The sequence below is a fragment of the Ursus maritimus genome, unplaced genomic scaffold (genome assembly GCF_017311325.1).
Source record: "Ursus maritimus isolate PB19 unplaced genomic scaffold, ASM1731132v1 scaffold_18, whole genome shotgun sequence".
Classification (NCBI taxonomy): Eukaryota; Metazoa; Chordata; class Mammalia; order Carnivora; family Ursidae; genus Ursus; species Ursus maritimus.
The window spans coordinates 20,951,012-20,974,009 of NW_024424230.1; the positions used below are offsets into that span (position 1 = coordinate 20,951,012).

Genomic DNA, 22,998 nt, shown 5'->3' on the forward strand with positions numbered 1-22,998 from the left:
TTGTTTTCAGCTGGAGTTACATTTCAGGGAGTTACTCAGTGTTCCTGGGTATCCTCCATGTATCCAGGAGGTATACATGTTATTAAACTCCTGTTTGTTTTTCTGCTGTTAATCTATCTTTTATTACAGCGGGGTCTCAGCCAAGGACCTAGAAAAGGAAAGAGAAAATTATTTTTCCTCCTACGTTGTGCTCAACAAAATTTTAAATATATTTTGAAGGTGGCAGTAAACTGGCCAAGCCAGTCCAGTACCTTCTAGGCTTCTTTAGGTCTGCTTTCTCACTATGCTTTGAAATGCAGTGAGTTTTCCTTCTAGGCAAGGCATAATACGCCAAGTTATTTATTAACAGTCTCTTTTCGTTACCTTTAATTTGACATGGGACATTTCAGAACCTGTCTAACTAAGTTCTATGGTTGGGTTCTGGAGGAATTTCCAGATCTCTGCATAAGAATGCTTCTATATTACGAGATAGATACAACTTGGTCCTAATTCTGAACTCTTCTCTCTTCCCATTCTCTTTGGCTTTTCTGTTAGCCCTATCATACAGAATCTCAGCAACCCTATTTCCATTTCTCTTCCTGAATATAGTTTTAAATGGAGGAGACACCAAATATTTCCATGGATCATAACATTTTATTTCCAATGCCCTGATTCTCAAAGCCACTAGCATTCCAGGTTAACCAAAGCTGTAGCTAATCATAATATCTTAACAAGGTACTGAATATGTTTAAAGTAAGGGGGAAAAAAAAAGAAAGGAAGCAGAAGGAGGAGTGTACGTAAGTATAGTGTAGTTGAATCCTGAGTAAAGAAACTGCATATGTGTATGGTTTTAACGAGAGAACAAGGACATTCCTGCAGGAAAAGATTTGTTGTAGCAAAATACCAAAGAGGCAACTACCTTGGGAAGGGTTATTCTCATAAAGAGTTCATTCAAGAAATTTCCTAAGCCATAGATAGGAAGCTAATATGGTCACAAATTGACTTAGAATATTATACCAAGCGTAATAAGGAATTGTTCGATTATGGAAGTAATTAAAAGATCTGTCTTTCTAACTAGTCAGAACAATCTGTTTTTTCTTAACTAGGTTAAAGTTCAAATTGATGCTTATTTAGAAAATAGTTAAATGGTGATGATTAGATTGCTTCACTGAATCTGTTACGGTATTCAAAAAAGATGAAATGACTTCAACTTCACCTAGCAAAACAATACACCGAAGAGGTGGTTATTTTTCAAAAAAAACCAGTCTAACCACTAATCTATTTTAGGCGATGTGCAAGTTCTTTTTCCTCAAGCCCTGTGAGTGTTGGTGAATAGGGGTTCTGGTATTGGAATCAGTAGTTCAAATATCATATAAGCGGAACACTATTTGCACAGGAATGTGGCCCCCATGACCTCAGGGATTCCTACTGAGTCAAGCAGAATGGTTCTGGTCTGTTCCTCTCCAATCTCACGGGTTCTGCCTGGAGGTGACCTTTCAGAAATTCTTTATTGACTACCGATTTTCTATGGAGTAAATGTAAATAAACAAGTAATAAGAGGGGCACCTGAGTGGTGCAGTCAATTAAGCATCTGACTCTTGGTTTTGGCTCAGGTCATGATCTCAGGGTTCTGGGGTCCAGCCCTGAGTCAGGCTCCCTGCTCAGCAGAAAGTCTGCTTCTCCCTCTCCCTCTGCCCCTCCCCCACTGCTCCTGCTCTCTCTTGCTCGCTCTCTCGCCTGTTCTCTCTCTCTCTCTCTCAAATAAATAAATAAAGTCTTATAAATGTAAATAAATAACAAATAATAAATGAAAGGCCCTGGAATTTACTGCATTTTCTTTTACAGGTTCATCTCCTCTTGTTGTCCAATGAATTCTGTGCTCCACTCACTCTGAACCATTCATAAATGTCTATGGAAGACATCGTTCTAATACTTGCTTGTGTACTTTTGTACATGCTGCTCCTTTCCTCTGAAGTCCCCAGAATGGGTACCTGATGATCCACCCAGGCCATTGCTCAATTATTATTTCTTTTGTGAAACTTCCCTTTATTTTTCCAGACAAAATTTATCCCAGGATCTGTTTGTTCAGATTCCAACTTGGCCAAAACTCTGTGGTTGTATTTCCTATGTTACTTCAGGACTTTTGGCTTTTTTTCTGTATTACTTCATGTGTCTTTCCAATTTTTTCTATTTTACTTAACTGGAATAAAATGAAGGATTTATCACCTGGACAGAATGAAATCTTTTATTTCAAGGATTTGCTAACCACTCTTACCTTTATCACAAGCAATTTCAGCACAAGCGCATAACTGTGCAATCCCACACAGTCTTTATGTTACTGCAGAAGTAGAAGCAGACCTAGAATTATTTCATTCACTTCATTTCCTTCTCACAGCTATAAAGTCTGCAGACACTTGTGAATTACTTCTTGCTTCTCATCATCACCCAGGGATCTCACCCACATGCTATTTACACTTTTGTCCAGATCATTATCTGTTTTGACAATCACCTTCCTACTAACCCCTCTCTAGCAGTTAATATCTTTTTGTCAGCAATGGATCTCACTGTTGGTGTCCCTACAAGGCTAGGCAGTTGATGAGAAATGAATAGGATATATTTATCAAGCCAGATGTTAGGGTGCACTTTATGTTTATGAAAGGGAAAAATGAATGAATTTGCTTGCTTTAAGAGGAAATTACTGTTCCTTCTCTTTCACTCAGACAAGACCTAAACGTCTTACTGGTTTGTGTTTAACTCCTTTCATCTCCTTTTAAGTAAAAAGGAAGAGCAGGGCCCTTAATCTCCCCATAGGATATAACCCATTCCGCATTATTCTTCCTAAGAAGCTGCGAATATTGGCATCTAGGGCAGAATTCTAGGAGAAAGAGTTAATATATGTAAACATGTAAAATAGAAGAAGATAAAAAAAGAAGAATGCTGAAATTAAATCAGACAAACTAGAAAACTTGTTACAGAAAGAAGTATCTACAAAAATGTAAAAAATATTAACAGTGAACTCCCCGAGTTAAGGTAGTAGCTTGGAATAAATGAACTGCAATGCCATGGGACAAATTCTAATGGAAAAAGAAATTCAACTTACCAGAGAGTTTTATTGGTATGTATTTTTTTAAATTTGGAAGTGTGTGGTGTAGTTTACCCCTAAGTAGACTACCATGAAACCAATCAAACAGCAGGTTAGACCCCGTATTCTTCAGATGTTGAATTTCTGCGAACTGTAAAAGCCAAGTGCACTGCATGTCTGTTAAGGTTATGAATTCAGCATTTATGATCCATAGTAAATGTGACTGGTAAAATTTACAGTGAATTACATTTTCCTGTGATTTGAACTATTTCAAATTGCATGAAGGTTTTTCCATTGCGTTGTCTTATTTCTAAGCAGTGATCATAACCACCCAGAAACTTCTTTCCATACCCAGCTGGGGTTATTTATGGTAAACATCAATGTGATTATGGTTCTAATGCATTGTACCCAATTTCTTTCCAAAAAAGTAAATGCCCACTATGACTGCTTGCTGATCAAAGACCCAAATGTTTTAGACAGAGTTCAGTGCATGGACTTCTGCCTTTACTTGAAGGTATTGAAAAAAAGATTTATATTCAGATCTCCGGAGTTAATGCCCAGATTAAAACCAGATTATTCAAACCACTGGGGACTCATTTTCTTCTTTTCTAGAGTGGGGAGGATAATACTAGGTATAAAAGTGCTTTGAACTACAGAGTATAAAAGATTTTCTGCAGGATAAGGCGTAACTTAGCCATCATGGTGCACATATGTTCCAACTCCCACAAAATCTGGGAAACACCATCAAAAGTAGAAATTTGGAAGCAAGGGTCTCTTCACATACCTGCTTCATATGTCGTGGCATGGGCAGTCATGCTCCATGTGCTTGACCTTCTGTTTTTTGTTACCATGACCGAGAACTCATACATTGTGTTGGGTTTGAGGCCTGTTGCTGTGTAACTCAGAGATGTTGTGTCTTCTGACTGTACCAGTGGGGAATAAGCAAAGAGAAAAAGATGAAGTCTATCAACCGGGTAAGTCAAAGCATGTAAAGAGACGACCAAATAACAAACAAGGAGTCTGTTTCCAAATAGCATAAACCTAGGACACAGCATGGTTCTACTTTCTTTCTGTCAACCAGTTTACACTGGCTGGTTGTACATCCAAAACATGATGGATCAAATCAGATGCAGTGTTGTTCAGAGTGGTAGCTGATCAATTTTCCCAAGTAGGGCAATAACCACTGTGTCAGCACCAATTCTGCTTGCTTCTGTCAATTCCATTTTTAAGCTAATCTGCACTGACTTTAACTTTGTTTGTAATAATCAAAATCTTTTTTTTCCAGAAATTTTAATTTATATATTTTAAATAGATCATCATGATTATTTTCCACTAGTAATAAAATTAATTTTTTTGAGATCTGCTGTTTATTTATTAATTTATTTATGTATTTATTTATTTATTGTTATTTATAGCACACATTTTAGTGATTCCAGAATCTGTTTGGCTACTATAAAGAAAATAAACAAAAGCAATGTTGTATTGTGTGGTTTTCTTTTTATGCAAAGTTCACATTAAACACACATTTAAGTGTGGTCACTGGAGCAATTGATTAGGAAGGGAACAACAAGTTGGATAAGTATTAAAAGATTATAATTGTGTTAGTATTATTTGTCTTTTGAATTCATTCTTTGTCTTTTGAATAGCAGGTTAAAGACATTTTAGTAGAAAATAAAGTACCTATTTTCATTGCTTACTCAAGAGATCAAAATGGTAATGAAGAAAAAAACAGGTTAATCTTCCAGGTTAATGAATATTTTCCATATGATCAGACAAATTTTGCCTATTTATACCTCTTCTAAGTATCAATTTATGCTTGGTATCTAGATATTGATCCTTTTCCAAAATTTAATATTTATCTTCACTTTTATATTTATTACATTTGTTATATATCTCTGTTTAGAAAATCAAGGAAAGCTCTTTTTCCCCACCTATCTCTTCCTATACTACTGTAGTGTAGTATATCTTTTTTATTCTACTATGAATCCTTAGATTATAGGTATGAAAATCCTATATTTTATTACAAAACCAAATAACTATTTAACTGTACTAATAACATTTTGATGATGTGCCCATCCATCCTATTAAAGTGATAACCTCATAAACATCTATCAGAAGCTCTTCTTTAAAATTGCTGTAAAAACGTGGGCCCTAAGTAAATGTAAAAGTACTGTGTAGACTCAGGAAGATAGAATTTCATCAAATAAAACACAACATGGGCACGTAGGCTCTGACAGGCTGAAATATAACTTCCAACCCTGTCTTCCCTCACTATCATGAACACCTCTAAGTCTTAGAAATGGAAATAAGGGGAGAAATGGGACAACGGGAAATATTTCAGCTAGGAGGAAAAGATCATACTTTTATAAAACTAGTTTCTTTGAGCATAAACATCACTGGCGTTTGGGAGGCCAGTAAGCAATCCTGTCCTTGTTTGTGTTTCAGAATAACACACGTGAATTCTGTAAATACCATGAATTCACTGGGTTTTCTCAGGAACTTCATGGAAGGTTATCGCTCAGAATAAATCACTAGCCTGGAAGCACTTTGGAAAATCATGGCCAGTTATTTTTGTGAGTACAGAATACAACAGGTACTGCCTCTCTGAGCCTCAACTTCCTCAACCATAAAATGGTGATAACCATAGCACTGACCTCCTAGCATTATTTAAAGTGTCTGTAAAGTAAAACATAGTATCTGGTCCAGGGAACTTATTAAATAAATGTAAGCTACAGTATTTCATTCATTGTCTAATGTGATACATAAATTTAGGCATATGTTAAGTTCCCTATTGAATTCTAAGTATCTTGAGGGCATGACTGAGTCTTGCACAACTTTGTATCTTCTGTAATAGCCATGATGTATCTGGTAAGCATTAGTCAACACTCAGTGAATGTATTTCACATAGAAATTTATATAAAACATCATGTGATTAACCATTTCAATAGAAAGTAAATTACAGAAAATTCCTCCTTCTGATAAGGAAAATCAAAACAGAGTTTTAGACAATCAAAATATAAATGTCTGGAATATGGCTTGATTTGGGATTAAATGAAGTAGAAGGGTACTCCTGGTGGCGATAGCCTTGTATAATGCCATTAGGTCACCTGCGCTCCAGCTGTAGTTTCATGGGAAAATTTTCAAGTTATACAACCTACTGATGTCTTCATAAAGGGATCTACACACATGCTCAACTATGGAAAATCTTACTCTTTTTACAGTAGATGTGAGTATTTCAATCATACAGATGAGAAAAATGAGATCGAGCAAGTTCAATGGCATGGCAGGACACAGCAAAGCCAAGTCTTGCACTGAGGTCATTAGACTCCATGTATTTATCCCCCCCCCCCATCTTGTATATGTTCTGCCTACCTTATAAAGCGGTATTGGGGAGTGAGATGAAGTAATAGCTATGAAGGTAGTTTGAGAAGTTCACAATGTAAAACCAAAGCATTCTATTACCATTATTTGTAAAAGGTAAGCTTATTGTATTACTGTCTAGTGGGCTTGATGTGGTCTGCATTTATCCTTGCTATCCAACTTACCCCACCCTTCCTCTAACACTCTTCTTCTCAGGGTGAGGATGTGGAGTGTGGGTGTGTACAATGGGGGACAGAATGTTACTAACTGAAAGCCTTAGGTCGGGGAAGATGATGGGAAGAGAAACATTCAAAATCTCTTTTCTATTCCCAAACTTCAGTCCGTGAGAGAAGTCAGCCACCGCTTATAAGGACTAGTTTTGGGGCTGAGTCTTACTTTACAGACATTCTTCGTGAGACTCAATAATTCCATGTTTGCTGTATTAACTATTCAACTGAAATAATTTGCCTCAAGAAATTCTGGAACTTAAGCCATTCTGCAGAGAACAATCATTGTCCTTCAGAACATTTCACATACTGGCAAAGTACCCATGGCCATTCTGTGAAATGAATGTATCACCAAAGTACAGCAATTATGAGCATAAAATTTTTAAAGTAGTCTTTTAAAAGTAAACTTAGAATTGGGCAATCTGTATATAAAGAGAGACTTATGTTTCATTGGTTGTCTTATCTGATAATGTTATCTTTATTCATCGTTCTGCTGAGTCTTAAATCTAATACTGCAAGGAGATGGATAGGGTACTTAAAACATATGTTATAGCAATGATACCATTTGACTTGCCTGCAGAGTTTTCCCAAATACCTGATCTAGCAGGGTGACAGTCCCAAAGAAAGCCTTTTAAAATGGTTTCAACTAAAAACAGATTTATGATGAGATGTGAATTTTATACCACTTAAAAGTTGAAAGAGACTAGAAGCAGATCCAGCATGCCTACAGGAAGAAAGAGGCAGATTTACAATATTATTGGTGGGATTTGGCTTTATCTCCAGGGTCTTTAGAGTCAGACACCGCAAAGGAAATTGTCATCCTGAAATCACCACTGGCTACATGCTAGATGAAGCAAGATGGCAGTTTAGTGGAAAAAACACTGGATAAAATATCAGGAGATTCAAATTCTCTCTGAGAGCTACCCCAGGGGAGTGGTAAAGAGAAGGGACCTTCTCTTCTCAGATAAGGGTCATCTGAAGCTGGAGGGCCAGGATTGAACTATTGGTTCCTTGGTTACTGGGTAACAAGTATGATTTTATTTTTAAAACTATCTTCTTCACCCCGAATCATCATCTTGTGAAGCTTTGTTTTCAATGTGTTTTCATATATTATCTCACTTGAATAACTTATGGATTCTTTGAAGTGTATCAATGGAACTGAGTGTCTTACTCATTCCAAAGTTATAAATAATATGTTAATTAGCAACAATGAAACTGTGTGTAAGTGCTCTATAATCTAGTACAGTTCTAGGTACCTAGTAGGTACCTGATAGTCACTTGCTGATTTTCTCATGTTAGACCACATTTTGTGGGTTGTTTGCATATACTAACATTGTGGCAGGCTTAGCAGGTAACAAGTTTGTCCCCGTATATGACTATTTGCTGGCGTTGCTAAGGCTGGCTGACAGGGATTTAAAAGTAGTAAAGACAAGGCCTCCAATACCTGTCTCTACTGAGCTCTTAGTAAGGTTGTAGGATGACTCAGTGAAAGGGGTTGGTCTAATTCATATTAGTTAAAGGGAAGTGTGCACTATGGTTTTCTTTACCACATGAGTGTGTTTCAAGGCTAACTGCGGAAGTAGATGCTAATGGCTCAGAGTGCTTTCTAAGGACTTTGTAACAAAATCTTCCAGCTGTGGTCCTGGGCACATGCACTATAAAATGGGTCTCTGTAACATTAACAGGGTTGCCTTTGGTGTCCATCTAGATTCCAAATGAAAAGAAAAATCTATCCCGAAAATGAATGTGGAGCCCTGCTATTTTCCAAGGAAATGGCATTCCCTTGTACAGAATCAAATCATTCATACAAACACAGCATCTAGTGGAACTCGAAGAACATTTTACATTTCTTGATGTTGTTCTACCTTGCCTTAGAACTGCTTCCTAAGACACAATCATTCCCATTCTAATTCTAGATATTGAGTTATTAAAATGCTTTGTTTTCCATTTAGTGCCACTGCAGCGAAATGACTCACGACAGTCCAGGAAGCATTTAAAACAATGTATTAAGCAAATGACAATTCATTTTAAATTTTACACTATCAATTAGAACTTCACCTTGTATTTCGCATTCGCAGAAAAGCTGGTCCTCCACCGGACAGTGTAAAGTCGCACTTCAGATGTTTTTTGGTTCTTAGGGACAGAGTTGTCTGCCCAGCTGACCCTCACGGCATCGTGGGTAAGAGCCACAGCCTGTACACCTACTGGTGGGAGCATGGGGGTGGAGACATCTGGGACCGAGGTGGGGAAATCATCAAGCAAAGGATAATAATCAACTGGGTCAGTGGGATCTGGGTTTAAAAACCCGCCAAATGAAACAAACAAATAAAGACATAAATAAAAGAGTTAAAAAAATAAATATCAGTGGTAACACATCACAATGAGTTAAATGCATGGCAATAATGATGAAAGGGAACATGAGAAGAACAGAAAAAAATACAATTAATTCAATCGGAAAACTCATTAGAAACAGTATTGCTATATCACAAAAATAACTATTTTCTGTAATTCACTCGTTTCCCTGTAGTGTTTTTATCAACTCCACTTTTGGTGGTCACTTCTAGCTATATATTTTAAAAGTCCATTTCTTCTTGGAGTGTTGCACATTGCTTCTTAAAAGGTCTAGTCTAGAGCTTCTCAGTTTTATAACTATACAGATAACTTAAACTAACAAGATCAAAAGGAGTGTCTGGTTTATTTCCTCCTGTTAAGGAAATAAATAGCTATCCAATATCTGTTTTTTATGTTTTTTCATTTTTCTCCTTTTCTAACTTGACTTGGTTTCTCTAATGCTTACGTTATTGCTTAGCTTATATCTGCATAAATATTGTTTAGGCAAGAAACAAATAATAAAGCCCAAAGGGCTCTGTGGTCTACAGCAATCCGTCTATGGCTATGATTGTGTAAAGCCAGACTGACCAAGTCCATGGTCCGTGTGGTCCAGTGATATGGTTGATAAGTAGGTTTCTCCTAGCACTTGGTGTGGCAGGTTGTCTTGGACTGAAATCCTTAAAGAAAGTATGGAAGTATCTGTTTTACCCACTTTCCCACAGAGTAATTAACTAAGGCTCTTAAAACATACCTCTATTCTATATTACTTGTTCCAAAATGTCAAGTTCCATGGGAAGACTACGTTATGGACTGGGGAGACGGAATGAACTGCGTGAGGCACACACAGGGTTTGATCCTGATTAACATAATCAGAACCTGCCTGATGACGTGTGTGGTTTTCGAAAATTCTCTAGAAAAATTTTATATGTATATCATTTTTATGCTGTGGATATCAGAATCAGAGGAGTTTATCTTGTGGCCATAGTAAGAGTCCAATTTTGAGGCTTTTATTTTATACCTAAGACTTTTCAGTTTTTGAAATTTTACCTTTAAATCATGTCATATGTATTCTCACTAACCAAAAAAAAAAAAAAAAAAAAAAAGCCCTCAGGCTGGGCATATGATGACATTTGGGGAGCTGACCTGCTAAGATGTAGAGTGTCTGAGGCGGGGTATGTACAGAGTTTATATTTTTAAATAGCCTAGTTCCAAGCACAGCAGCTGCTGGCTGGTTTTGATGATTACTTCACTTTGTCCACTGTATCTCAAATACCTATCCCCTACTCATCGCTCTGTTTTCCAATGAATTATTTAGTAGTTTACTGGGCTGTGGTCTTTGGAGCAAAATATAAAACCTGAAAACAAAAACAGAACAAAAGGAAAGAAAAAAAAAAGAGAAAGAGAGAGAAAGAAAAATGTGTGTTTAAAATTTAATGACAGAGCCCAGGCTTTCCACATTTCCTTTGACGTGTCTTTTTATTAAGGGCTCCTTTAAACCCAAATGGATTTATGAAATGATGAAGGGGGAGCTGAAGAGCCTCCAGGAGGATCCCGATCAGTCATCAGGTTGGTGCATCGGTGACAGGTGTTTTGGGCAAACTGAAGCAGGTGCTGCCTCCCTTGTTTCTATTCTTAGCGGACTTTCCAAGAAGAATGTTATACACACAGGAAGACTATTCTGATTCACAAACCTCTTTTTTGCCCAGTCTACAGAATGTGTTGTACCACATTTGTTGTTTCTTTGCTTAACCTGGTTTTTAAACCGATATGAATTTAATAATAGTCACAGGTGCCATATATAAGGTTTTGAAAAGCCGTGATTCTACTTCAAGGAATGCTAACCCTCCATCTGGATGTTTCTGGGTTTTACAATAGTCTGTTTTTCATGACTTGTGGAGTTTCTTGGAGTCTCCGTTCCAGAATGCGTCCCTCAAATTTCAAGTAATGTTTGTTGGTATTTATCTATGGACTTAACATAATTAAAGAATTTCTGTCCCTGGCCAAGTGTTTCTTGACTTTTTTAGGGAATCTGTTTTCAGGAATGGCTTGTCATTCTACTTGCCACCTCCTTTTGATCTGTACTGCCTAGTACAAGAGCCACTAATTACACGGACAATTTAAATTTAAATTATTAAAATTAAATACAATTTAAAAATCACTTCCTCTGTGGCACCGGCCAATTTTAAGTATCCCATGGCCATATAAGCCAATCCATCATCTTGGAGAGTACAGACCTAGAGCTTTTCCAACAAAGCAGACTGTTCCAGCAGGTAGCGAGCCCTGCTCTAAATACATATATACTACATACACTGCTAATTATCTTTCTCTCAGCACAGAAACTGAGTAGTTAAATTAAAAGCATTTTTTTGTTAAAAAATTTTTTTTTCTTGCTAAATAACTTTTTTCCAGTTTTCAGGTGCCTTCTATGCTGTTGATTTGCAGTGGTTATATTCAAGAGTAAAAACTAAATGAATTAAAAATTAAAAAGACAAAACATAGCCTCAAACCTTTTGCTAAGAAGAGAAGCCTATTCAATTCCTAATAAATATTTTGGTAAGAGTTCATGAATTTTCAGTTCACACACTAAAGTTCAAAACAATGACATAATTTTACATGGCTGGATTATACTTCATTCAGACATTGATAAAACAGTTGAGAATAAACAAATTCAAACAACACACCTTATTCCCCTGCCTTCTTCCCTTCTACAGGCTCAAAATGTCTTGTTCTTGCAACAATAAGAACTAAAAAGCTCTACTGCAAAAATAAAACTCTTAACATGCCCATTTGACCTGGGGAAACTTTCCTCAGCTCTAATACTAATATGTTCAGGATGAGATGAGGCCCCAGGGATGAGGCTCCACGTAAGAGCAGGTGTTGGTGGAAATCATCACGGCCTGGTACTTACTCCAGCCTGATGCATTTATTGCCTCTGATTTTTTATTTACTTTATGCTGGCCTCTTCCAAGTCTTCTCATGGGAATACTTGCAGAACTCAGAGACAGAGAATGTCTTCTCTGTGGCACTATGACACATTTATTGATAGAATTTCTCCCAGAACCTTAACCTTTGATTCCGTTTATTTGCCCTTTGTTCTCCATGATGTGGTGGAAACACAATAAGTCTGCCACATTCAGGAAAAGTATATGCTTTCCCTTTAGAAAGGACTGGTTTTATTCATTCCTCTTCAATCCCCTACTGACTTTACTTCAATAAGAAAATGCCTCACACAATTTCCAACTTTTGGTATCCATTCGTTCCCCCAGATCCATTAGGATTAGAGTCCTATCAGAGAAAAAATAGTCTTATGGATCACTGGTGTTTTAGAAACTACTCTGGGAATGTCATATGCCAAGGATTAAAGAATGACAATAAATTGAAGGCAGAAGTTAATGTCCCAAATGGTGCTTTGTGAACAGCTTATCTTTGGTTTATGTAAACTCTACTTCTACTACAGCTTTCTGCTCAAAATTGATTTTTTTTTTTTTTTTGGTAACCTGAGTGTCCCCTTTTTGTGGGCTTAGTTTTGGTACAAAAGTAGTGTTTGGAAAGACTAGCCATAGTATAATTTGTGTGGCCTGATCACAAGCCCAAGGACACATTGGTGAGCAGGTGCTCAACATCTTTTATCATAGACAGGAAAGAGATGGCTTACTAAATACAAATTGTGGAAAGGATAAGTACAGCTAAAGTGGCCTGCTATCTCTCAAAGAACCCTGCTGCTGGCGGAACAAGAAAATAAGGGGAAGTGAAAATTCTAGACACCCTCCCTCATGTTATCTTATGGTTTCCTATTCTGGACCTCCATATGCCTCATCTTATTTAGATGTTTGATAGTAGACATTCTCTTGGGTGATACTTCTTATTTGCCTGTTTGGGGAGACATGAGCACTTCTGATAACACAATGAGAGAGCCATAGTGTCTCCACAGATAAATGAATACATTGACACATACCCAACATTTTGCGTACCATTTTAGGCAGATCATAGACTTGAAAACAGCAGCCAAAGATTCGAGCAAACTCTGGAACAACAACTTTGCCTTACAAGAAAATCTGGTTGAAATCAATTAAGTGATGGTATATTCGGAAACCATCATGTTAACAACTGTGAATTCACTTTACAACTGTGTATTCTCAACATAGTCCATGAATGGAGTTCGTGGGTTTGGAAAAAAACTGTACAAAGTTTACATAAATTTAGGATGTAGCAGAAGTCACAGATCCCACTATTTATTCTATGTTGATTTATTCCTCCTTGTCAGGACTTCCTACTCAGGCACCCAGTAGTTTTCCATATTCTTTAGAGTTCGCTGTGAAATCTTGCTCTCAGATCCTTTATTCTCATTAAGGTGAAACTAACTGATGAGTTAAATGAGGTCTGAGGCTTGTGGGTTTAGAAAGGAGCCAGGATCAAAGAATTCATTAAGAAGATGGATCTCTTGGGTTTTACTTTCAGATTTCAGACATAAGGCTATTGGGGATGGTTGTGTGACTTTCCAGTGACTTTGAAAACACCCCCAGGGGTGGTAGCTATTCTTTTTTTGAGTAAGCCCAGCCTTGCTCACAAATTGTCTCTGTAAATGTCCTGAATCTCACTCTCTTACCCATTCCTTTCTGAGTTCCTTGGGCTCTTTTTCTCTTGTGTGCTGCCTTTATGGTCCAACTCACATAAGAATTCCTAGAGGTGTGAAACCCTGGAAGCAGCCAGTCCTTTCAATGTCATAAGGCTCTGGGCACTGTTGGGATGACCTATAGGCCTGGCTCAGGAAAAGGCGACCTGTCTGACGCAGCCTAGTCCCAATCAGTCCCAGGAGGTCAGCCCTTCCTTGTCATACTAGTTTGAAGGATCCTCTGTAGAGAAGCAAGTGGCCATTTGGGTATTTGGTGGCTTTTGTGCAGAAACTTTCCTGCCTCAATTGCACTGATTTGCAAGATGAGACAAGATGCTCAGGAGAATGAAGAGTGGTATCGGGCCACCGAAATATGAGCTACTGAGAGAAGACAGAGAAGGAGACATCTATATTCTCTAAGTCCACATACTAATTAATAGACTCACTTCCTCTCACTTAATTTTGTACACCAAGAAAATAATGAACTATGTGTGTGTATGTGTATACACACGTATACACAGATATGCATGCACACATACACACTCAAGGCTCAGAACATGACGACATATGTTTTGTTTATTTGTTTTTGTCCTTTGTATTTTGTTTTATTTTGTTTAGGTTTTTTGTTTTTGTTTTTGCTTTTTCCCACCACAACTCAGACACTGGCTACCTTATCATAGGAGGATGAACTATTTCAGCTTACCTGTTATAGATCTGGTGGTGGCACTTTCATAAAGTGGAACTCCTTCTCCTGCATTGTTAAAAGCTTTTAGGGAGATTACGTAATGGGAACTTGACTCTGGAGAAAAACAGAAAGAAAATAAACATGTTGATTTATTTAGTGTACTGAAATATCCAGGGTAAACATTTTCCTGCAATAAAATTCAATATGATCTATTAAGTAAGTTGTTGTTTAAAAATGAGTGAGTTTGATTCTGGGAAGAAAGTGGCAGTGCTGACAATACAATTTTTAATCTTCCTAAATATCCACATAAAAAGAGACTGAATGACTAGATACACAACCACAAGCGTTTGGACAATTACAACAAAAGTAGGTGATGAGCTATACTCTCAAACCCCGAAATACAATAGCATGTGGACAAACCGCCAACTACCTTAGGACTTGTGTGTTATCAGCATCTGCATAGGAGAAATCAGAGAGAAGCTTCAAAACAGGTTAATTCTAAAATAATCATCAGCTAATCCTAGAAAATGCAGCAGGCCAATCTGAGGATAGTAAACATAAAACTCAAAACTAGCCTGCAAAATCTCCTCTCCGGGACAGGACATACACAGGGGACAAACTGCTGGGAACAGAGTTAAAATTTGAACAGACAAAAGCAACAGAAATGAAGGGAAGAGAAAGTCCAGAGAAAAGTAGAAGAGAAGAAAGTCATGAAAACTTGGGAAGCGTGTTATCATATAGCTTTTAGTGCATATCAGAGTTGGCCAACTTTTCTTGTAAAACACCCAGATAGTAAATATGAAGCTCTGCAGCCCATATTATCTCTGTCATGTATTCACCTGCATTTGTTTGTTTGCATCTCTTCAAAAATGTAAAAATTGTTCTTAGTTCAGTGGGGTTCAAACAAAAATAGGACCTGGGCCAGATGTGACCCGCAGGCTATAGTTTGCTGAGCCCTCAGCTCTGGTCTAATGAAAACAGGAGAGGGAGCTCTGTGTATTTAGAAAAGCTATTTGAGCATCTGGGAACATAGGGAAACAGGTCATGTGAAAGAAAGCAAGCAACAAAAATCAGTTGAGGCTAAATACTTTACAAAATAAACTGAGGAGAATACCATTCCCATAGACAAGCACATCCCCCAAAAGAGATCGAAAATACACAAGAAAAGTAGATCAAACTTTTGAAATTTATTATTTCAAAATGAGCTAAACAACATTAAGAAAATTAAACGCCAGATATACAAGAGTAACATAAATCAGAATTAGAAAAAAAAAAAAACCCTCAGAAAGGAGGTGGTATCACTCAAGAAAGACTAAATAAATAATTATAATAATAATAATAATAAAAATAATTTTAAAAATAAAGAGTAACTAGACGAACAAACAAGCACAAGGAAAAACAAAAAGAAATTCAGAGAGAGTAAAAGAGAATTTGGGAGAGAGTGATGAATAGAAGAGAAGAAAGGTCTAACCAATGAGCAATAGTTCTCCTTGAGGAGGAAAACCAAAGAAAGGGAACAGGACAAATAATAAAAAGTGCAATGCAAGAAATTTTTGCTGAGTTAAAAATCATATTTTTGGACAGCCACACTTTATGCCGGAAGGAACTAAAGTAATGTATTTGAGATATCCAAGGTAAGAAAATGTGATTCAAGGATTTTATAGTTAACAAAAGTTAAATATAAATGGCACACCCAAGCTGTGGTCGACATATAAGCAATGACAGAGTATTGCTCCTGTGATCCTGAGAACTACTGAACTACTGAGAAATGAGCTCCTAAATGACCAGGGAAGATACCCCAATAGTAAACTGGTGAACAACGAACGGTAGGAGCTAAGAGTAAGTGAGAGTTAAAAGGGGAAATTTTATTTTGTAATGTCTACATGTTCTGATATTGTAGCTGTCCTATAATCATAAGTCAAAAATAAGGGAAAACAGAGGTAGTGTATGCACAAGTCAATGTTTCAATAATTATGATTGATGGTGATGCTACTATTATTGTTATTCTGAGACTAATGTAATATGGGATAAAGCAAATGAATAATCTTGAGATATTATAATTCTATCATCTCCTGTGTCCTTGAGAACCAGAAGATTAGTGTGGATGAAAGGACATAGTGATGTAAAACAAAAGAGATATGTAAAGTCTTAGTTCCTAAAATTTCATCGGAAAATCAGTTTAAACTCAAAAGGCATTTTATGTCTGCCCTAGTTCTATCCACTGAAGAAGTCTAGAGACATTGTCAATAACAAGTACCCCTAATGCCCAGATTGGGATTTTGAAAAAAAAAAATTTTTTTTTTTTTTGCACTGCAAAAAACAAGGGGTTCTTGTAAAACTGGGTGATTCTTGGCCTGAGGTAGGACACATATCAGTTGAGCCTGAAACATCTTGATGTAACCAGATAGAAAGGAAACAACCAAAGACTAAAAGGCTCATGTCAAATGGATTCAGGAATCAAATCAAAGAGGCTCCACTGACCAAAGATGAAGACAATCTGAGCTTCAGTAAAGGTAAGAGTTGCAATGAATTGAAACCCAACAAATAGACATGGATGTATGAGTTCATAAAGATATTTTTAAAAAATAAAAAAAGTTGGTCACTTCTGAGGTTGACAGAGAATGAAATTATTATCTTGAAAACCAGGTAAAGAATTAAATATTTCTTTTCTTTCTTTCTTTCTTTCTTTCTTTCTTTCTTTCTTTCTTTCTTTCTTTCTTTCCTTCTTTCTTTTTCTTTCTTTCTTTTTTAAAGATTTTATTTTATTTATTTGACAGAGATAGAGACAGCCAGTGAGAGAGGGAACACAAGCAGGGGGAGTGGGAGAGGAAGAAGCAGGCTCATAGTGGAGGAGCCTGATGTGGGGCTCGATCCCATAACGCCAGGATCACGCCCTGAGCCGAAGGCAGACGCTCAATGACTGTGCCACCCAGGCGCCCCATGAATCAAATATTTATTATGTTTTTCTTAAATAAACTCTACAACTGCGTAACCACACAGCATGTGAGGGGAAGCATACACTTATAATATTATTCCAACTAATAAGTAAAAACTCAATGATGGAATTCAAATATTACTATTTTGCACCCCAATGAACAAATGGATCTGGGCATTAAGCATTCATGATTGCTAAGACAAATAGAGAAACCTAGGCTTTAGGTATCTTCTAAAGAAAGAACACACTCCTTCTAGAGTCTTCCCAAGGGACTGAACCTACTTAGTCTGATTAAACCTCTAGATCCAAATGCCATTTTGCAGGAAATAGAGCAAAGAAACAGTTCAAGTCCAACTTACAATAATTCATTAAGCTATATATTTGTTGCTTGTAGTTTTCTGTATCTGTCTTTTATTTTACAATTAAAAAAAGTTTTTAAAATGAGTGGATTTATTTCTGACAGGGAGTATTCTTTGAAAATTGATTAGATGGCTTTTTCTTCATGAGATTTTATGTGACCCAAATATTAGCATTCGAGATATTGACATGCCAAACCACAACGACATGAGAGCCACAATATAGCAAGAGGAATAAAATAAAATTATGTTTAATGTAGTCAAAGGGCTTCTATTAAGTGAATTGCTTCCCCTACAAGAGGGGATATTTATTTATTAATTTTTGCTGTTAACCTAGTTTACTAATAAGAAAGTAATTAGTCAGCAAGTGCTAAATGCACTTGGAGCATATGTAAAAGATGGACCTCTATTGTCAGCTTACAATCGTACATAATTCTGGGCAGAGAAAACAATGAACAATGAAAGACCACATAAAATTAAGCAGTACAGTGTGTGATACAACTTGTGAATGTTATGTGAGTTTAGAAGCCTGGAAAATAAGTGAGGGGTAGGGTCATCTAAGACTTCTTGGCAGATATGGACTTGGTACTAGGGTTTGAAAGTATGGGTAGTCTTTAGAAATAGAAGGATGATAGGAAGTAGAAAAGAATCTCAGGAAAAAGGTGTATGTCAAAAATACAGTTAGATGGGTCAGCAAAAATCCTTCTCTACTAGGAAACATCCTTTATACTTACTGGAGTGGAGACAAAGCCTGATTTCAAACATGATTTATCTATACAAGTACAATGTAAACATTTGCATTATGGTCAAGCTCCATAAAATTGCCTTTCTGTGGGTCAAATTGCATTTGGTTTCACATACACATATAGCACATATTTGCATTTATCTATGTATTTGTTTATCAAGGGAGTGAGAGAGAGGTCAGCAATTCCAGAAGTCGTACGCTTGGGGGTTGGGTTTTGATTTTGGTTTGGTTTGGTTTGGTTTTACTTTTTAAATCCGAAGGAGAGAGAAGAGGAGAAAGGAAGAGAGGTAGAAAGAGAGGGGGGGGAGAGATTTAGTCACAGGGTATGAGAGGGTGCTAGACAGTAATTCCTCTAAGTAATTCACCTAAGGAAAGGAGCCACCACTCCAAGATGTTATTAGCATATGGAAGGCAGTCTTCTAGTCTATCAGCATATGGAAGGTAAGCCACAAATCTGTCACCTCAGATTCCTACATACACAGATGCATGCAAATCTACACATATTCATGGAAAAATAAATGACAAAGTCTGGGCTTCCTTAGTCAACATGTCAACCATAAGGTCAACAGCAACAAATTAGGAACTGTACTAAGGAAGTAAGGAGGGTGCAATAAAATAATAAAGCAGGTCTCATTTATACAAGGTGTTTAAATATGATTGTTTCATGCTGACTTCTCCACTTGGAATTCAGAGTGAAGACTGTCTGATTTGATCAGAGGCTCTTCACTACCTGCTCAGAGTTAAGAGCTGAAGCTCACTATAGTATGGTCTATGAGACATTGAATTCATGCCTTCACCACTCTTTCCCCTCCTCCCAGCTGCCCAGCTTATACCTGCTTAGAAAACATGCTCTGAAAGCCTCTGCAACATTTGTGCACTATTGGCTTTCTGTTTTTGGAGTGCATATTATTTCTCATTTAAGAGGGAAAAAATGGGGGTGGGGGCTGGGTGGCTCAGTCTGTTAAGCGTCTGCCTTCAGCTCAGGTCATGATCTCAGGGCCCTGGGATGAGCCCCAAATTGGGCTCTCTGCTCAGCGGGGAGCCTGCTTCTCCCTCTCCCTCAGCTGCTCCCCTGCTGGTCTGCGTGCACACACTCTCTAATAAATAAATAAATAAAATTTCAAAAAAAATGTATCTTAACAGGTTCATTTTCACTTTACTAGTTTGAATTTTTATTTCAATCTGAATTGTAACAACATGTGCACCTCATCTAGCTGCTCTCTGGCTCCTGAGCAGTATTCATCATTTCTTAATCTCTCCCCCATAGGAAATGTGAGCTAAATGTCATTTCAGTGCCGACGCTTGCTTATAAGTCTCTGATGGTCTGAGTAATGATAGCTTCTTCCACTTGATCTCTAGCCATGGTATGGGATACGTTGGCTAAGAATCTGGAGTTTTATAATTCCTTAGCTGTTGGATTAATGAATTACACAAATTGCTAAATTCCACAGATCCCACCTGTGCTGTGCACACCTGAGGGGAGACCTAGCTTTAATTTAAATAAAACCTGGTAATGGCTTAGCCTTGGGAAAGGGAAATAGATTTGCTATGGAATTGTAACTGGTATAAGAATACCATCAGAGCGAGCGGTCTTGCAGATGATTCGGTCTGGTCTTCTCCTGTTTTCAGTTAGTCATTTAAGGCTCAGGTAAGTTCATTGACTTTTCTAAAGTAACATAGAATTACCAAGGAAATGAAAGACCTAGGTCAACTCTACAATCTTTTTTGTCTACCCTTTCCTCCTTCTTTCTATGAAAAAAAATCACCTTTCCTTTATGTTCTTCATAGTCTACCTGCTCATTAACATCTTCTGAGCTTCCTCTGGCCTCTGTAAAGATCCAAATGCTCCTGGATCTCCTAAGAAGTAACAGGAATATTTCATGCCCCCACAAAGCTTGATTCAGAACTGAATCAGCCTAAACAACAATAACAAAAATATTACTCAGTTATTGGATAACAGTGGACAGTGGGCTATAATGCTTTGATCCCCTTTCATGTTGTGATATTGGCATCTTTATTGTGTGTTGAGGGGGAAAGATGCTGGGAGGAACTGAGAATGAGGGGTTTCTCCCCCTACAAAAGGAGAGTGTCATTTATTGGCACACCACTAGAGGGCAATGTGGAGCTATTTTCCTGCACATGCTCAGAGCTTTTAAACTTTAAAACCAGTAAACCACAAAAAGACTTGCCTGGAATTGCTCCCTCTATAGAAGAATCAAATGAGTTAAACACATTTAATATCATAATGAATTCCAAATGAATTAATCATTAATTATGGTCAGACCCTATTGTTCAGGAATACACTTAATGACAATTATGACAGTAAATTTAGTTTTTGGATTTACTGAAATGATGCAGATACATGGCTTGAAAATGTATCAGTTGCCTCTGGAAAATAAAGTACGGCAGTATTTTTTCATTTGAATTTACTGTGATCGAATCGCACTGAAATAACTTGGATTTTGGTGGATGTCCATGGGAATTATTTTTAATTATGGATATTGTGAGTGATTCCACAGATTTCAAATTATTGATCAGCTTTTCATCACTATTTGGCCAACTTTTCTTACAGAATACATTGGATTGGGATAAAGGAGGCTGAAAAAAATACTTAATAACTCTTTGAGCTTCTAAAACACATGGCTCCTGGCCAGTATCTTCTTTGTGACCAGGAAAAAAGAGGAATGAATGCATATTTACCGATTATAGGGGTTGTAAAGACAAGTGATGGGTAATAGAATTCTAGATTCTCTTTCCCCAGAGAGTTGGTAGGTGAGAGACCCATTATTCTAAGAGCTTTTGTTGAGGCTTTCTTGAAGGTAGTGAGATGAATGGCTCTCTAGGGCAGAGGGAATGAATCAAAAGACCTGTGGAAAGCTCCTCGGGGACTAGACCAAGATGCTGTACTTGGTAACAAAAGCCAACGAGAAGAACATCATTATTTTTAATTAATATTTGGTGTGAATTAAATGCTACTGGCATGTGCCACATTGACAGCCTATAGTCCTTTACTCATTACAGATTATGTACTTCACTCAGTGGCCCCCCTTCATGCCAAGGGCTTGTCAGGGCCCATTCTCCATGTCCCTGCATCTTTTGCCCTCCCCATTAGCACTGCCAACAAGTCAATTAGAGAACATTAGAGTGGTAGCTGTTTTTCCTAATGCAGAAGCCTGCTCGTTGCAGGAAACCAGGGCTACCGTGTGCACAGAGTCCAGGCCACTGGATGGTTGTCGGATGGTAAACGTTATTGGACACCTCTGACCCCACTGGACCTGAACCATTTAATTAAGTGTAATGGGTATATAGCAAATAGATCTGATTGCATTGATCTCCTAAAAGGATGAGTAATTCATATTCGAGAAAGATGCAATGTATATAATACATTCAATCGTCAATTCTATTTCATTACATATACTTCTTTGCAAATTTAATTAATAGCTAATCTAACCAGCACTCTTATGAAGGTTTTGTTTTGTTTCTTTTTGTTTTTCCTTTGCTAGGAGCGCTGTCCAAAGACTAGTCAGATTATAACACGACTTGTTCATTAACCAGTCTCTACAGGTACCAGATACTCAGCTAGTCTGTGTGAGTATCTGAAGTATGATTGTATTTCTTTTTTAACCTACCAAAGTCTATCACTCACCAGGAGAGAAGTCAGGTAAAAATAAACTTTTAAAGAAATGTTTTAGTGCTTGGCAGATAGAAGATGCTTAACAAGTGTTTGTCGAATTGATGAATGTATGAGACACAGCAAGGCTATATTACTTAATGAAGTTTAAACAGCAAACCCCTTATCAATCTGAATGCAGAATTGAGATTTCTTGATCCTGAACGGTACCTTCTGAAACCTGTAGGTTCATGAAAAACTAGTCCAATGAGATTGTACAACGTTTCCCCTTCTCACTTGCAAATTCACATTCAACTATTCCTCATCCATTCGTTTATTCATTTATCAATCATTATTGAGCATCTTCTGTGTCTGAGACATGGTTTTAAGTTTTCTAGAGTATCTAAAGATTAAGGGGGGAAAAAACCCCTTACCGGCCTTGATGAATCTTTTTTCTTTTTTCCCCCAGTGTTATTGAGAAATAATTGACACAGATTATCGTATAAGTTGAAGGCATGCGGCATGATTAATTGATCTATATATATTGTGAAATGATTACCAAAATAGGTTGAGGTAACACCCATCTTCTCATATAAATACAATAAAAAAAGAAAAGAAAAAAGAAAATCTCCTTGTGATGAGAACTCTTAGGATTTATTCTCTTAACAACTTTCCTGTATACCCTATAGCAGCATTAGCTCTAGTCATCACGTGGTATGTAAGAGCCCCAGTACGTATTTATCCTGCAACTGGACATTTATACCTTTTGACCAGCTTCCTCCAATTCCTCCTCCACTCTTCATCTGGTGACCACAAGTCTGAACTCTATTTTATGAGTTTTTTTTTTTTAAGGTTCCACATATAAACGAGATCATATAGTTTGTCTTTGTCAGACTTATTTCACTTAGCATAATGCCTCAAGGTCCATCCATGTTGTTGCAGATGGTAAAATTCCTCATTTTTTAGGGCTGAATAATATGCTTGTATACACACACACGCACACAAAATATGTAACAGCTTCTTTATCCATTCATCCATCGATGGGTACTTAGATTATTTCCATGTCTTGGCTATGA

General features: G+C 37.2%; 1 protein-coding gene across 1 annotated transcript in view; it reads right to left on the reverse strand.

The window, feature by feature from the left end:
• DCC (DCC netrin 1 receptor) overlaps nt 1–22,998 on the reverse strand; it is a 704,420-nt gene that overhangs the window by 110,327 nt on the left and 571,095 nt on the right. Inside the window, exons 16-18 of the mRNA XM_008693128.2 lie at nt 14,295–14,390; nt 8,707–8,939; nt 3,846–3,984 (exon numbers count right to left, since the gene is read on the reverse strand). Coding sequence (XP_008691350.1) covers nt 3,846–3,984; nt 8,707–8,939; nt 14,295–14,390 — 468 coding nt within the window. The remainder of the gene's footprint in view (nt 1–3,845; nt 3,985–8,706; nt 8,940–14,294; nt 14,391–22,998) is intronic.